This window comes from Scyliorhinus torazame, chromosome 2 (genome assembly GCF_047496885.1).
Source record: "Scyliorhinus torazame isolate Kashiwa2021f chromosome 2, sScyTor2.1, whole genome shotgun sequence".
NCBI lineage: Eukaryota > Metazoa > Chordata > Chondrichthyes > Carcharhiniformes > Scyliorhinidae > Scyliorhinus > Scyliorhinus torazame.
Genome location: NC_092708.1, coordinates 55,972,339 through 55,988,947, shown reverse-complemented (window position 1 = coordinate 55,988,947; position 16,609 = coordinate 55,972,339). Strand labels below are relative to the sequence as shown.

Below are 16,609 nucleotides of genomic sequence, written 5' to 3'. Positions count from 1 at the left end.
ATTCACCAATCGAATGGTATTCAATTTCATTAACATTCAGATGGTATGTAACCACTCAGAGATGATCATATATCTAGGAAGTTGCCATGATGCCAAAATTCTGCACCAGCCAACTCTACTACAGATCTCTGCAGTTCCACGCAGAGAGTGGAGGTTTCTTTGAATGCAAAGGCTACCCTCTAAAGATGAAGTTTATTATACATGTGAGGATGCCCAGTATTGATTTAGGGAACAGTGAGACACACCTGAGAGTATAGTGTACAGGTTTGGCCTCCCTATCGGAGAAAGGATATACTTGCCATAGAGGGAGTGAAATGGAGATACACTAGAAAGTTCCTGGGGTGGTAGGAATGTATTACGAGGAGAGATTGAGGAAACTGGGCCTGTATTCTTTAGAGTTTTGAAGAATGAAAGGTGATCGAATTGAAACTTATGAAATTCTTACAGGGAGTGACAGGGTAGATGTAGATAGGATGTTGCCCCCTGGCTGGTGAGTCTAGAACCAGGAGACATAGTCTAGGATAAGGGGTAGGCCATTTAAGACTGAGGTAAGCAGGACTTTCTTCACTCAGAGGGTGGTGAATCTTTGGAGCTCTCTACCCTAGTGGGCTGTGAAAAATCAATACAATTGCATCAAGGTTTCTGTACTCAAATCCCCTTGCGATGAAGGCCAACATATCTTTTGCCTTTCTTATTGCTTGCTGCACCTGCATGCTCCCTTCTGGTGACTTATGAACAAGGACACTCAGGTCCCCATAGAAACTCTCGCTATGGGGAGTAGTGGGGAGTTGGTGGCAGTTTTCCAATGTTGAGACTCCATTAGTATGATGTTGTTTCTCTCCTGACAATTGTAGAAATACTCTATTCTGTCCCTTTAAATCCCAGGGCTTGAACAGTCAGGTGTGGGTCGTCATTACGTCTACACACCTGCTTTGATTTGTTAGGAAACCTGGATGTGGGGTGTTAACACTATGGTCACGTTAAAGAGCAATGTCAAAATCTACTCCATGATCCAACCCACTACTGGCCTCTTCTGCAGAGGGTGGCAGGTCCAGATGTTAAAATACGGTCTCTGCAGTGGAGTTTGAACCCACTAATCCAGAGGAAAGGCTGTTACCAGCAGATCAAAGTTGTCTTTACTGTTACAGCACTTCGATTACAAGAGCTTTCTGTTCGATTGAGGTTACGATGGTCAGGGCACCACTTTTAAATAAAGGTTACCACTTTGCACTTGTGTTTAGACTTGGTGTTAATTTCCCCCAAAATGCTCATTTCCAGATTGCCAGAATTATTAATTTTAAAAAATATTACAAGTGTGCCAAATTGATTTTCTGCAGGTCAGCAACCATTTGCTTTACACTTCACAGGGAATACATTGGGCAGCATTTGATTTTAAGTCTGGCCAAGTGATATAGTTTTCCCCATCTATGTTTGTTTCCCTTTTATTTTATTATCGGCTGAAAAACAATTTAAATACAGAGTGAAAATCTGCATTTAACGGATTAGGACTTAAAGAGTTAATTGTTTGAAATATTTCCTCATTCTGATCAGATTTCTGTGATTGGGCAAAATTGGAAAGTTGACAGTACAAATAAATGACAAAAATTCTCGGTAGAATGTTGGGAGATACATCTCGCCCACAGCCGTTACTGAAGGAGTATTTGTAACAAATCAGTTTATTTTATTTTCCTCCTGCACTCTATCGCTCTGTCTCCAAGGCTCATGCGGCTGTTCTAGACAGGTTCCCATGATCAGAATATTTTTTCCACTGCTATTTGCAGAGACATCAGAGACCAACAGAACAAAACACCCTTACCCGCTGAATCATGGCCCTGCAGTGTGATCCTTTGCATTAGTTAGTGACAAATTTTTTGTAGTTTTGTGCTGCTAGCTAATGTTCACTAAGGTTTGTGTTAAAACTGCCTGTCTTAATTTTACTTAGGAAACATTTCGAGTGACTTTCATCCCATCAATCTGGGTTTGATTCAAATCCAGATCCCAGAGATGAAAGGACAGTGTGCTAACCCACTGCACCGCCCAATCCCCATATGATTAACCTCTAGTCACTCACTGCTTGAAAGTGTTTCAAGGCCATAATAAATACTGATGTGGAGATGCCGGCGTTGGACTGGGGTGAGCACAGTACGAAGTCTTACAACACCAGGTTAAAGTCCAACAGGTTTGTTTCGATGTCACTAGCTTTCAAATACCTGAGGAAGGAGCAGCGCTCCGAAAGCTAGTGACATCGAAACCTGTTGGACTTTAACTTGGTGTTGTAAGACTTCGTACTATAATAAATACTGTACATTCAGCATATGGTGACATTCTTGTCAATCACATTTACGCATCACCGCCAGAATTTAACATTCTCCAAAATGATCTATAGTAATAGAAAGGGGGCACCGATTCTGGGAAATGTTGTAAGAGACAACTGACCTCATCATTCATTCAGGGAAGTAACAAATGCAAAAATGTAAGAGCACACATTATTGAATTAGAAAAGGTTCAAATACTGGATGCAGCTGGAGAGTTGGCAACAGTTTCCCTTTAAAGCTCAGACCTAACCAGAAGAATGTGCAGTATGCAGGAATGATGAGGAACAGAAGAACTGTGCACTCAGCATTCTGAAGTATTATGAGCTGGCATCTGAACCATTGCCAAGTTAATAGACATTGAAAGATAATGACTTTGAAACTGTGTGTTAAATTGACTTTTTGTTTTGCACATTTTTGACCTAATTGACAGGGGTTTACCATTTTGCAGAGTTAAACTAATGGGATTATTTTTGTTAAAGTTTCATTTAAATAGCTACGGATATTACAGCTATGGTAAACTTAGTCCAGCAAAAAGCTATCAATGAATTAATGCTGCCGTTGTTTTAGTTAATAAAATACCAAACGATTTTCAGAAAAGCACTGCAGTTTAAGCCAGTTAAGTTTCCAGTTCCTTTTGATTTTTCAGGTTAAGGTTTGACCTTAGGCAAGAAACACATGCTTCTCATTGGGAATCCAGTTGGATTTTGGAATTGTTTTATGGGTCTTTATTTTTTCTTATACAGTAAAAACTTAAAGAATTCAGGGGACACAGTGCTTAGCGGTAATGTCACCAGACTAGTCTCTGGAAACAGCAGCTGCTGGAATTTAAATTCAATTAATAAAATCTGGAATTGAAATCTGGTCTCAGTAATGGCGTCCATAAACTATCAATTGTCGTAAAACCCCCGTGGTTCATTAATGATCTTCAGGGAAGGAAATCGGCCATCCTGGTCTGGCTTACATGTGACTTCAGATCCAAAGTAATGTGGCTGATTCTTAGCTGCCTTTTGAAATGGTTTGAGCAAGAGCAATTGGGAATAGGCAATAAATGCTGGCCTTGCCAATGACGCTCACATCCTACAAAATAATATTTTTAAAATTCCATATGATTCCACAGAATAATGGAAGCAAAGTATGCTTACAGTTGTATCTATACACAAGCAGTTCTGATACTGTAAATTTACATTAGCTTTATTATCCTTATGCATATAACCTGTAGGCATAACTTTCATAAGCCTTGAAAGCTATCAATTAACAAGGAATCTACAAGCTATCCTCGTATTTGTAGCTATCTTTTCATACAAACATTAATTGATTGCATTTAACCAGAGCTGCAGAAAATGTCTGCAGTTTAGATATCTTAAGTTCCAAGTTGCTAAGCTGGAGTCTGAGTTGCAGACATTGAGGGGTTTCAGGGAAAGGGAAAGCTACCTGAACACTGTTCTAGGAGGCAGTCAATCCCCTTAGGACTGAGCTTAGGAGGAACTTCTTCACCCAAAGGGTTGTGAATCTATGGAATTCCTTGCCCAGTGAAGCAGTCGAGGCTCCTTCATTTTTAAGATAAAGATAGATAGTTTTTTGAAGAATAAAGGGATTAAGGGTTAGGGTGTTCAGGGCGGAAAGTGGAGCTGAGTCCACAAAAGATCAGCCATGATCTCATTGAATGGCGGAGCAGGCTCGAGGGGCCAGCTGGTTCTTATGTTCTTAGGCTAGGCAGAGCTTTAGAGTTGGCAGGTAATGGGAACCAGCATGTAGTGATGAAGGAGCTTCAGTCCTTCAGTTTATCCAACAGGTACGAGGTGCTTGCTATCTGTGTGGATGAGAAGGGCTGCAAGGTGGATGAGTGGACTGACCATGGTACCACGGTGAAGGATGCCATTCAAGTGGGGGGAGTAAAGAGGAATGTGGAAGTGAAAGGAGACAGCATAGTCAGGATATGGAGATGCTGGCGTTGGACTTTGGTGGGCACAGTAAGAAGTCTTACAACACCAGGCAAATTCATCTGAGGAAGCAGTGCTCCGAAAGATAGTGATTCGAAACAAACCTGTTGGACTTTAACCTGGCAAAGTCAGGAGATTGATATTGCTTTTTGCAGGCGGGAGCATGAGTCCAGACAGCTGCAATGCATGCCTGGTGTCAGGGTGCAACATTTTGGGCTGATGAAGAACTTGTAGTGGGAGGGGAAGATCCAGTGGTCGTACTACATGTAGGTGCCAACAACATAGGTAAGGACAGGAAGGAACTTCTGCATAGATAGTATGTGGAGAAGGACACTCAATTAAGAAACTGAACCCAAAGGTAATAATCTCTGGAGTATAAAGTGAACCATCTGGAAATTGGCATAGTGTAAATAAAGTTAGAGAGATGAATACGTGGTTCAAAGACTGACATGGGAGAAGTGTTCCAGTTCTTGGGGTGCAGGCACCAGTATTGAAGGAAGTGGGGGCTGTACCGTTTGGATTATATCGTTGGGATGGTCCACACCTAAACCATGCTAACGTTCTCATGAGCTGAATAACTAGGCACGTAGTGAGGGTTCTAAACTAAATAGTCGGGGCAAGGGATCAAATTTGTGAAGGTATGGTAAATCAAAGCGCAGAGTCAAGGCAAGCGACAAAGGGAAATGATAAACACACCATGACAGGAAGGGTCAGAGAGTACAAATCTGAGAATAAATCAGCAGATAAGACTAGAAGTTACAAAAATAATAAAATGACAAAACTAAAGGCTCTGAATCCGAATGTGCATAGCATTCAAAGCAAAACAGATGGCGCAAATAGAAATAAATATGATCTTATAGCTATTACAGAGGCATGACTGCAGGTTGACATAGATTGGGACTGGAATATTAAAGGATACATGACATTTAGGGAGGACAGGAAGCTAGGAAAAGGTGGAGGTGTGGCTCTGTTAATTAATGACGTTGCAATAGAGAGGGATGACCTCAGTTCAGGAAACCAGGATATTGAAGCGGTTTGCGTAGAGATGAGGAATGATAAAAGGTAAGAAGTTACTTGTGAGAGTGGTGTACAGGCCCCCAAACAGTACCCACATGATAGGATGGGGTATAAATGAAGAAATAATGGAGCTCGTCAGAAAAGTACGCCGATAATCATGTGGGATTTTAATCTACATATCGACTGGAAAAATAAGGTGGGCAAAGATAGCCCAGATAAAGAATTTATAGAACGGTTTCAGGATAGTTTCTTAGAATGGCACATTCTGGCCCTAACCAGAGAATACCAGATCTGGTTTGCACAAAGAAATAGTATTAATTAATAACCTCATAGTGATGGCACCCCTAGGTAGAAAAGATCATAATATGGTGGAATTTAACATTCAGTTTGAGGGAGAGAAGAGGGGGTCAAAGACAAATATTTTAGCTAAAAAAGGCCAATTATGTGAGGATGAATATAGAGCTAGCTATAGTAAATTGGCAAATGAGGTCAAGGGATAGGTCAGCAGAGATGCAATGGCAGTCATTTAGGGGGATGCTTCAGAATACACAGAACATGTACATTCCAACAAGAAAGGAAATTTCCAAGGGGAGGACCCATCATCCATGCTTAACTATAAAAATTAAAGTTAGTATCAAACTTAATGAAAAAGCACAAAGATCGGTGGCAGGTCAGAAGATTGGAAAGAATATAAAAAAAAGCAAAGAATGCGACAAGATTAATAAGAAGGGGAAAAAATAGAGAGAAAACTAGTCAGTAATATAAAGACAGATATTAAGAGTTTCTATAGATGTTCAAAAAGGAAAATAGTTGACAAAGTGAGCATTCGTCCTATAGAAAGTGAGTCTGGCTAATTAATCGTGGAAAATAAGGAGATGGCAGGTGAATTGTACAAGTATTTTGCCTTGATCTTCATATCGATGTTACAATCCGAGAAATAGCTGTAAATCAAGAAATGGAAGAGAGGGAGGAACTCAAGAAAATTGCAATCACCAGGAAAGTGCTACAAATAAAGAGTTGGAACTGTGGGCTGACATGTCCCCTGATGGATTTCATCCTAGGGCCTAAAATGAAGCGGCTAGTGAGATAGTTGATGCATTGGTTTCAATTTTCCAAAATTCCCGAGAAAGTTCCATTGGATTGAAAAATAGCAAATGTTATTCAAAAAGGGAGGGACTTTTTGGAACACTTTTCCTCAAAAGGCGGCGGAAATAGAGTCTTTGAATGTTTTGCGGAGGTAGATAGATTCTGGATAGGGGTGAAAGGCTATCGGGGGTGGGCGGGAACTTCTTTTTATTCATTCAGGGGATGTGGGCATTGTGGGCTGGGCCAGAATTTATTGCCCATTCCTGAGGATGTTTACGAGTCAACTATATTGCTGTGGATCTGGAGCCGGACCATGTAAGGATGACAGATTTCCTTCCCTAATGGACATAAGTGAACTAGATGGGTTTTTAAAAAATATATAGATTTATTAAAGTTTTTTAACACAATTTTTCTCCCTTACAAACAATAACCCCCCCCCTCATAACAAAAAAAAACAAGAAATCGCGCAGAGCAAGATATATACATGGCAAAATGATATATTTACACAGCTTTGTACACTGGCCCTCACCCGTACGTGCCAGTTTCCCCAACCCTTCATGTTATCTCTTGCTCATCCACCCTCCCAGGCAGTCCCCCCTTTGCCCCCCCTCCGAGGACGTCCCCTCCACCCCCCCCCCCCCCACCCCCCCCCACCACCCCCCCCCCCACCCCCCAAGGCTGCTGCTGACCGACCTTCCTCTAACGCTCCGCGAGATAGTCTAGGAACGGTTGCCACCGCCTGTAGAACCCCTGCGCAGACACTCTCAAGGCGAACTTAATCCTCTCCAACTTTATGAACCCAGCCATATCATTTATCCAGGCCTCCAGGCTGGGGGGCTTCACCTCTTTCCACATTAGCAAGATCCTTCGCCGGGCTACCAGGGACGCAAAGGCCAGAATGCCGGCCTCTTTCGCCTCCTGCACTCCCGGTTCGTCCACTACTCCAAATATTGCTAGCCCCCAGCTTGGCTTGACCCGGACTTTCACCACCTGAGATATTGCTCCCGCCACTCCTCTCCAGAACCCCTCCAGTGCCGGGCATGACCAAAACATATGGACATGGTTCGCTGGGCTCCCTGAGCACCTTCCACATCTGTCCTCTACCCCAAAGAACCTACTCAACCTCACCCCCGTCAAGTGCGCTCTGTGGACCACCTTAAATTGTATCAGGCTGAGCCTGGCACATGAGGAGGAGGAATTAACCCTACCTAGTGCATCAGCCCACCGACCTTCCTCGATCTCCTCCCCCAGCTCCTCCTCCCATTTACCCTTCAACTCTTCTACCAGCGCTTCCCCCTCTTCTTTCAACTCCTGGTGTATTTCCGACACCTTGCCCTCCCCGACCCATACACCCGAGATCACCCTATCATGAACTTCTTGTGCCGGGAGCAACGGGAATTCCCTCACCTGTCGCCTCACAAAAGCCCTCACCTGCATATATCTAAAGGCATTTCCCGGGGGTAACTCGAACCTCTCCTCCAGTGCCCCTAGGCTCGCAAACGTCCCGTCGATGAACAGGTGCCCCATTCTTCCAATCCCTGCCCGAGGCCAGCTCTGGAACCCCCTGTCCATCTTCCCCGGGACAAACCGGTGGTTACCCCTGATCGGGGACCACACCGATGCTCCCATTGCACCCCGGTGCCGTCTACACTGGCCCCAGATCCTTAGCGTTGCCGCCACCACCGGGCTCGTGGTATACTTTGTCGGCGAGAGCGGCAGCGGTGCCGTCACCAATGCCCCCAGGCTCATTCCTTTACAGGACGCCATCTCCTTCCCCTTCCATGCCGCCCCCTCTCCCTCCATAACCCACTTGCGGATCATCGCCACATTTGCTGCCCAGTAGTAGCTCCCCAGGTTTGGCAGCGCCAACCCTCCTCGGTCCCTACTGCGTTCCAGGAACCCTCTCCTTACTCTCGGGGTCTTATTCGCCCACACAAACCCCATAATACTCCTGCCTACTCTCTTAAAAAAGGCCTTAGTGATCACGATGGGAAGGCACTGAAACACAAACAGAAACCTCGGAAGGACCACCATTTTGACCGACTGCACTCTACCCGCCAGCGAAAGCGGTAACATGTCCCATCTTTTGAAATCCTCCTCCATTTGCTCCACCAATCTCGTCAGATTCAGTTTATGTAGGGTCCCCCAACTCCTGGCTATCTGGATCCCCAGATACAGAAAGCTCCCCTCCGCCCTCCTCAGCAGTAGGTCCCCTATCCCTCTTTCTTGGTCCCCTGCCTGTAATACAAAGAGCTCACTCTTCCCTACATTGAGCTTATAGCCCGAAAACTCCCCAAACTCCCTTAGAGTCTGCATGACCTCCACCATCCCCTCCATTGGATCCGCCACGTACAGCAACAGGTCATCCGCATATAGCGACACCCGATGCTCTTCTCCCCCTCGGACCACCCCCCTCCATTTATTAGACTCTCTCAATGACATGGCCAATGGTTCAATCGCCAATGCGAACAACAGGGGAGACAGGGGGCACCCCTGCCTCGTCCCTCGGTACAGTCGAAAGTACTCCGGCCTCTGCCGGTTCATCACTACACTCGCCATTGGGGTCTGTAAAGGAGCTTAACCCAATTAATAAACCCTACCCTGAACCCAAACCTACGCAGCACCTCCCAGAGGTACTCCCACTCTACTCGGTCAAAGGCCTATTCCGCGTCCATAGCTGCCACTATCTCCGCCTCTCCCTCCTCCGATGGCATCATTATCACATTAAGAGCCGCCGCACATTGGTGTTTAGTTGCCTGCCCTTTACAAATCCCGTCTGGTCCTCGTGGATTACCCCTGGGACACAGTCCTCGATCCTCGTGGCCAGCACTTTTGCCAGCAACTTTGTATCCACATTGAGGAGCGAGATCGGCCTGTACGATCCACATTGCAGTGGGTCCTTGTCCCGCTTTAGGATCAAAGAAATTGTCGCTTCCGACATTGTCGGGGGCAGGGTCCCCTCCTCTCTTGCCTCATTAAAGGTCCTCACCAGTAGCGGGGCCAACAGGTCTGCATACTTCCTGTAGAACTCCACTGGGAATCCGTCCGGTCCCGGGGCCTTCCCCACCTGCATGCTCCCCAAACCTTTGCTCAGCTCCTCCAACCCAATTGGTGCCCCCAAACCAGCCTGCTCTTGCTCCTCCACCCTCGGGAATCTCAGCTGATCCAGGAATTGTTTCATCCCCTCTTCCCCCGCTGGGGCTGGGATCTGTACAGCTCTTCATAAAAGGCCTTGAATACCTCGTTTATTTTCGTTGCACTCCGAACCGTGGCTCCCCTTCCATCTTTGACTCCCCCTATTTCCCTCGCTGCCATCCTCTTATGGAGCTGGTGTGCCAGCATCCGACTAGCCTTTTCCCCATACTAGTAGGCGCTTTCCTCCACTGTGCCTCCGCCTTCCCTGTGGTCAACAGGTCAAACTCCGTCTGGAGCCGTCGTCTTTCCCCAAGTAATCTTTCCTCCAGGGCCTCTGCGTATCTCCTGTCCACCCTCAAAATCTCCCCCACTAACCTCTCCCTTTCCATACCCTCTGTCTTCTCCCTATGAGCCCTAATGGAAATTAGCTCTCCCCTGATCACCGCCTCCCATACCACCCCCACCCACACCTCCCCGTTGTCGTTGGCCTCCAAGTACCTTTCGATACGCCCCCTCACCTTCCCACACACCACCTCGTCCGCCAGCAGTCCCACATCCAGCCGCCACAACGGGCGTTGGACCCTCTCCTCTCCCAGCTCCAGTTCCACCCAGTGCGGGGCATGGTCCGAAACGGCTATAGCCGAATACTCCGTCCCCTCCACCCTCGGGATGAGCGCCCTATCCAGAACAAAGAAATCTATCCGGGAGTAGGCTTTGTGTACATGGGAGAAGAAAGAAAATTCCCTGGCCTGCGGCCTTGCAAACCACCATGGGTCCACTCCCCCCATCTGATCCATAAACCCCCTAAGTGCCTTGGCCGCCGCCGGCCTCTTTCCAGTCCTTGAGTTGGAGCGGTCCAGTGCTGGATCCAACGCTGTATTGAAGTCCCCTCCCATTATCAGGCCTCTTATCTCCAGGTCCGGAATGCGCCCCAACATGCACTTCATGAATCCTGCATCATCCCAGTTCGGGGCGTATACGGTTACCAACACCACCCACGTCCCTTGCAGCCTACCGCTCACCATTACATATCGCCCTCCATTGTCCGCTACAATAGTCTTGGCCTCAAATGACACCCGCTTTCCCACCAATATTGCCACACCTCTATTCTTCGCGTCCAGTCCCGAGTGGAATACCTGTCCTACCCATCCCTTTCTTAACCTGACCTGGTTCGCCACCTTCAGATGTGTCTCTTGGAGCATGGCCACGTCCGCCTTCAGTCCCTTCAAGTGCGCGAACACTCGAGCCCTCTTCACCGGCCCATTCAGCCCCCTCACGTTCCACGTTATCAGCCGGATTGGAGGGGCTCTCACCCCCCCACGCCCCACCGACTAGCCATCTCCTTTTCTGGGCCAGTCCCATGTCCACGCCTCCCTCACCCTCCAGCCCCCCAGAGGGGGGACCCCCGTCCCGACCACCTCTTTTGTGTCCCATTCCCTTTCGGCCAGTGCAGCAGCAACCCTTCCCCCCCCCTTCCCCCCCCTCCCCTCCCTCTTCCCCCCCTTCCCTCCCCCTTCCCCCCTTCCCTCCCCCTTCCCCCCCTTCCCTCCCCCTTCCCCCCTTCCCTCCCCCTTCCCCCCCTTCCCTCCCCCTTCCCCCCCTCCCCTCCCCCCGCTAGACCCCGTCTAGCTTTTTTGCTCCCCTCATGTCACTCCCGTAAGTCAGCTGACGCTTGCTGACCCCGGCTTCCCCCACCGTCCCATTGACCTCCCCGCGTGGGAGTCTCCCATCCATATGCATTCCTTTGTTCCCCTTCCCGCCTTTCTTCCCGCACGCGGGAAAAACCCCCGCGCTTTCCAAAGCCCGCTCCGCCCCCTCTGGCGCAGCTCCTGTCGGCCTTGTCTCTCTCCCCCAGCCCATGTAACATTTCCTGCGCGTGATTTACCCCCTATATACAACAACCATCACACATCAAACCCTAAAACATCCCCCCACCCTCACAAACCCTCAGTTAGAGTCCAACTTTTCGGCTTGTACAAAGGTCCACGCCTCTTCGGGCGTTTCGAAGTAATAGTGTTGGCCCTTGTATGTGACCCACAGTCGCACTGGCTGCAGCATTCCGAATTTCACTTCTTTCCGGTACAACGCCGCTTTGGCCCGGTTGAAACCCTCTCTCCGCTTTGCAACCTCCGTGCTCCAGTCCGGGTATATTCGGATCTCTGCATTGTCCCACTTACTGCTCCGCTCCTTCTTGGCCCATCTCAGGACCCACTCTCTGTCCGTGAACCGGTGGAACCTCCCCACCATCGCCCTTGGCGGCTCATTTGCCTGGGGCTTCTTTGCCAGCACCCGATGTGCCCCGTCCAACTCCAGCGGCCTCGAAGGGGCCTTCGTGCCCATCATCGCCTCGAGCACCGTGCTCGCGTATGCCCCGGCATCACCCCCCTCCACTCCCTCAGGGAGACCCAGGATTTGCAGATTCTTTCTCCTCAACCTGTTCTCCAGGTCTTCGAGTCTTCCCGCCCATCTCTTGTGTAGCGCCTCGTTCTGCTCCACTCTCACCGCCAGGCCCACGAGCTCGTCCTCGTTCTGACTGACTCTTTTCTGTACCTCCTGGATCTTAGCTTCGTGGGCCTTCTGCGTGATCCCGAGTCCTTCAATTGCCGAAAGCATAGGCGCCAACATCTCTTTGCGCATCTCCTCGCGCTGCTCCTCGAAGCAGCGCTTGATGAACTCCTGCAGCTCCCCTTTGTCCCTGGCCGCCACCATTTTGTTTTCTTTCCCTCGCTTCTCCCGTTGCTCCAGTGCCGCTCCTTTGGCGGTTACACTTCTGGTCCGTTTCATAGAAGTTGGCAGTGTTTGCTTCACCAGTCTGCCCCAAAAAGTCTATGGAAACTCCTGAAAAAGGTCTGAGAGTCGGCTCCAGACGGGAGCTGCCGAATGCGCAACCTACTCCTCCATGGCCGCCACCAGAAGCTTCGTCCCTGCTTCTTCAATGGCCCTGGTAGATCTTTTCACAGTTGTTCCCTCTGCTGCTAGAATTCACCTTTGATAGAGTCAAGCCAGATTGCAGCTTTAAGCTTGCCCTTCCCCCGCCTGCATGCTGGAAGAGGCCCTCGTCTACTGCTGCAGCTCAAGCCAAATCTCTCACTGTTTCTGCCGGGTCTGGTAGCCAAAAGACACAACACTCCTGGGGGACACTGTCAGGGGAATGCTGCAGCCTTCTTCCCACACCGGGAAATGTCAAACAAATGACGTGGGGGCCCTGTAAAAGAGCCCAAAGGTCCGTTCCAAGCGGGAGCTGCCGAATATGCGGCCTAGCTCTGCATAGCCGCACCCGGAAGTCACTAGATGGGTTTTTACAACAATCGTTTCATGGTCATTAGACTTTTAATTCCAGATTTTTTATGAACATAAACTTCATCATCGGCCATGGTTGGATTTGAACGAGGATCCCCAAATATTACCCTGGGTTTCTGGATTACCAGTCCAGTGACAATACCACTCTGCCACAACCTCCCCCAAATGTGAAATGAGGTTACAATCAGATGAGCCATGATCTTATTGAATAGTGGAGCTGGTTCAAGGGGCCGACTGGCCTTCCCGTGCTCCTAATTCACAAGTTCGTATGTATGTATAGGCGGCACGGTAGCACAGTGGTTAGCCTGTTTCTTCACAGCGCCATGGACCTGGGTTCGATTCCCAGCTTGGGTCACTGTCTGTGCGGAGTCTGCATGTTTTGCGTGGGTTTCATCCAGGTGCTCTGGTTTCCTCCCACAAGTCCCGAAAGACCTGCTTGTTAGGTGAATTCGACATTCTGAATTCTTCCTCAGTGTACCCGAACAGGGGCTGGAGTGTGGCAACTAGGAGATTTTCACAGTAACTTCATTGCAGTCATAATGCAAGCCTATCTGTGACACCAATAAAGATTATTATGCATGTACGTACGAATAATAATATTCCAGTACATGTATGTATCCTCATTATATTAATTAAAATAATTCTTCATGAATTCTGCCATTTCTAAAGCATTTTAAAGCATTGTAGAAATCTAAAGGATCTGCATATGAATATCTACATCTGCCATCTGAATGAAGGTTCACAACGTGTTCATTCATTGTTTAGCCAGCTGTCTGCCTTTAGTTTAGGAGGAAGATAAATATTTTTTTCAAAACTACACATTACTGATGCTGAAGTTTAATTTCAACCTAATTTTAGCATTGACTTCACCTTTAAATGTTAATGGCCATCAATTGTTTTCAACAGCAAATTATTGACATAAAAATTTGAAGTAATTTTCTTTTCCCCAAATTTACCAGTTGCACGAGGACACAAAATTCCCACACAGGCCATTCACAAGCTGGTTCCTTTAAGGTACTGCCTGTGCACTATCATGCAAAAAAACCTAAAGAGAGCGTACACTTAAATAAACCACCCATGCACTTTAATTTGGGAATTTCGGGTCTGGCATGGCAAGTTTTGTTTTACTGAACCTCACTTTCAGATACAGCAAGACAATTGGTCCATTTAAAAAGTCAAACTTCTATCTGTTTGGCATCCATAATAGGTTTGGCTTAGTCTTGGGATAGCTAACCATCTGAAAGGTGATAGATGTGTTCACAGCCATTTAAAAAAAACCTTGAAATCGTTCAATGGATTTGATGCACCTTGCAAGTTCAAACTACCTAATCACAGCAATTTCTCAACATTTGTTGCCACTAATGTAGTTCAGTGCAACCAGCCAATTCCTGTTCATGCAGCACTAGTTGGATTTCCTGCTCACCCTAAGTTAAATAAACCAAACTCAAAATACCTAGTTTTGAGCTGGTTTAATTTTTTGAATTCAATTAGTAATGCTGAATAAACACAAAACTTTTTTATTTTAACAGTGGTAGGTTTCGATTAAGGTCCTAAATATTTGGCTTAGTTCTACTTCATGCAATTACAAAATAAAGAAAGGAGAAACAGCTCACATGTTCATTGCATTGGTAATTCAACCTGTAACCTAATGGACAGCAGTTTGTGAATACAACTTTTAAAAGAAAAAATGGTTATCCCATTTTTTTTCTGTTAATTAAATAAACTACCTTGAAAACCTTCTTTCTTGCAAGATCTGGTCTTTTGCAGAAATTCTGAAGCCTTTTAAACAGCTGTTCAGGTGTAGAGTAGAGGTACACATCTGTAAGTAAATCAGATGGATGTATTTGTGAAACAAGCCTCAGGGAAGGTATATAAACGTTAAGTTACTTTACTGATTAACAGTATATAGTGTCCAGTTTTCCATGAGAACCCGATGCAAACAAACGAGCATAGCTGTGGTATTAGGTGCGGTCAGATGGATGTAATGGAAGGACAGCATCCATAAAATGCACTCTGCAACGATAAATACATGGTGAGAATCATAGAACTATCCATATTACTGCTTGAAAATGAAGCTCAGTACAACTGATAGTATAGGTTCAATCAATATTTCAAATTGCAGCATGTAATTTGTTCACGTGTCACCTCTGAATTTGCAGAGAATTCTACCACTATACCACAGCTGGTGAAGGTTTTGTCAAAACCAGGGATGGACAATTTCCTGGAATTGTTCTCACTCAGCCGCCGTTATTTCACATCCAGCAGTGTAGAGTTGGTGAGAGCAGCACCGATGAATTTTACGGCCCATGTCTTCAGTAAGGTAATGCAGAGGTCTCTGGAGTGTGTATGTACTTGACAGGCTTTAGCAAGGTGACATCTTCAAAACAGACATTTACACACTGGGGCGTCAAAATGGCAAGCAGAAAAGAATCCTGGGAATAAAGATCCTGGCTTGGAGTTTAGCCATAGTTTGCTGTTGTGCCTTTGAATTCATGCTGGCATTAAACTAGGCTCTTAAAGGGATGGAGGTTTTGTGGTGAAGACTGGAGTGCACAGTTTGGCTGTGTTATACCACCAAGTGTACATTGGATTAAACCCAGCACCAACTTGCCAATAGAAACTGGAAGATTCTGACGATATCTAACCCACTGGTAAAACAATATTTTTTTCCTTATAAAGAGTAGCCTATTCTATTTAGGCACAAGGTTTCTACAATGCAAATATTGCTGAAACAAATATTCTAGTACAAAACAAAATGATTTCTAAAATATAAACAAAATAAAAAATTCAATAAATCAAATAAAATATTTAATAAATCCAATAAACTAATCAAGTGGAAACTACTTCAACCAGAGTGTTTAGAATGTGCATAGCATAGATGCTCATAAGCGAAAGTCAGCTAACTACGTGACACAGAAAGGAATAGGAGGAGACGCTGATAAAACATAGGTGAAGTAGGATTGAAGTGACACACAAACAACAGTTGGACAGAAAGGCCCTTTACTGCGCTACAGATCCCATGCAATTCTAAATGATCTCTCATGTAATCATTCACTTTATAGGTCAAACACTTTTTTGTATCCCTACAAGAGGACCGATATACATTGGTCCAGTTAATACAGTAGGTGCTTATAAGAAAGATTCTAAAATGATTACTTTAAGGGTGTTGCACCTAATAAGCAATAATGGCTTGCAATTCACAGACTAAGATGTGAAATGGATAGCTGGCAAGTTATTTGGACTCGAAGGGTTGTTCAGATGAAATCTACGCTCTTTACTGGCTTAATTTAGTTCATATATTTGCTTTTTAAAAGGAGGATTCCTTGAATTCTCAGCTTTCCAACATTTATACAGTTTTCATATCCTTTTTACTACCTAGCTCTGTAAAACATGCTTTACAGTCACAATGTCCATTTAAAAACTTGAGCCTCTAGAATACATTGTAGTTGGTTGGTCGTGACTCTGCAACTTCAAGTGGCCTGGAACTTAACTGGGACAGGGATCGCATCATTTAGAAGGTAAGTGCCTTCATAGATAATGTAAGAGTACTTCCTGTTTATTTCCTTTGTCCCCTTTTTTAAATGTTATTTTATTATTTTGGTCCGTAGACCCATAATCAGAACGTGCCTTTAAGTAGAAGACTCAAAGTTGAAACAACCTGCTTGTCAGGACTGTATCCCCAGATTTTGTGTTTGGGAAAGGAGGAGCCACACTTCTTGGCACCGGGTGGTGGCTCTTAGGAACCGTTTTTGGAAGATGTTGGTTCAATTCGTCAACTGTCAACCGGTGGGTTGGCCAGGGACAGTGCTCTGCCTA

The 16,609-nt window shown here is 46.1% G+C and overlaps 1 protein-coding gene across 5 annotated transcripts in view; it reads right to left on the bottom strand.

The window, feature by feature from the left end:
- gtdc1 (glycosyltransferase-like domain containing 1) overlaps positions 1-16,609 on the bottom strand; it is a 609,229-nt gene that overhangs the window by 44,925 nt on the left and 547,695 nt on the right. For all 5 annotated transcript variants that reach the window (XM_072471580.1, XM_072471570.1, XM_072471612.1 and 2 more), the window contains one exon: positions 14,521-14,612. In XM_072471580.1, the coding sequence (XP_072327681.1) occupies positions 14,521-14,612 (92 nt within the window). The remainder of the gene's footprint in view (positions 1-14,520; positions 14,613-16,609) is intronic.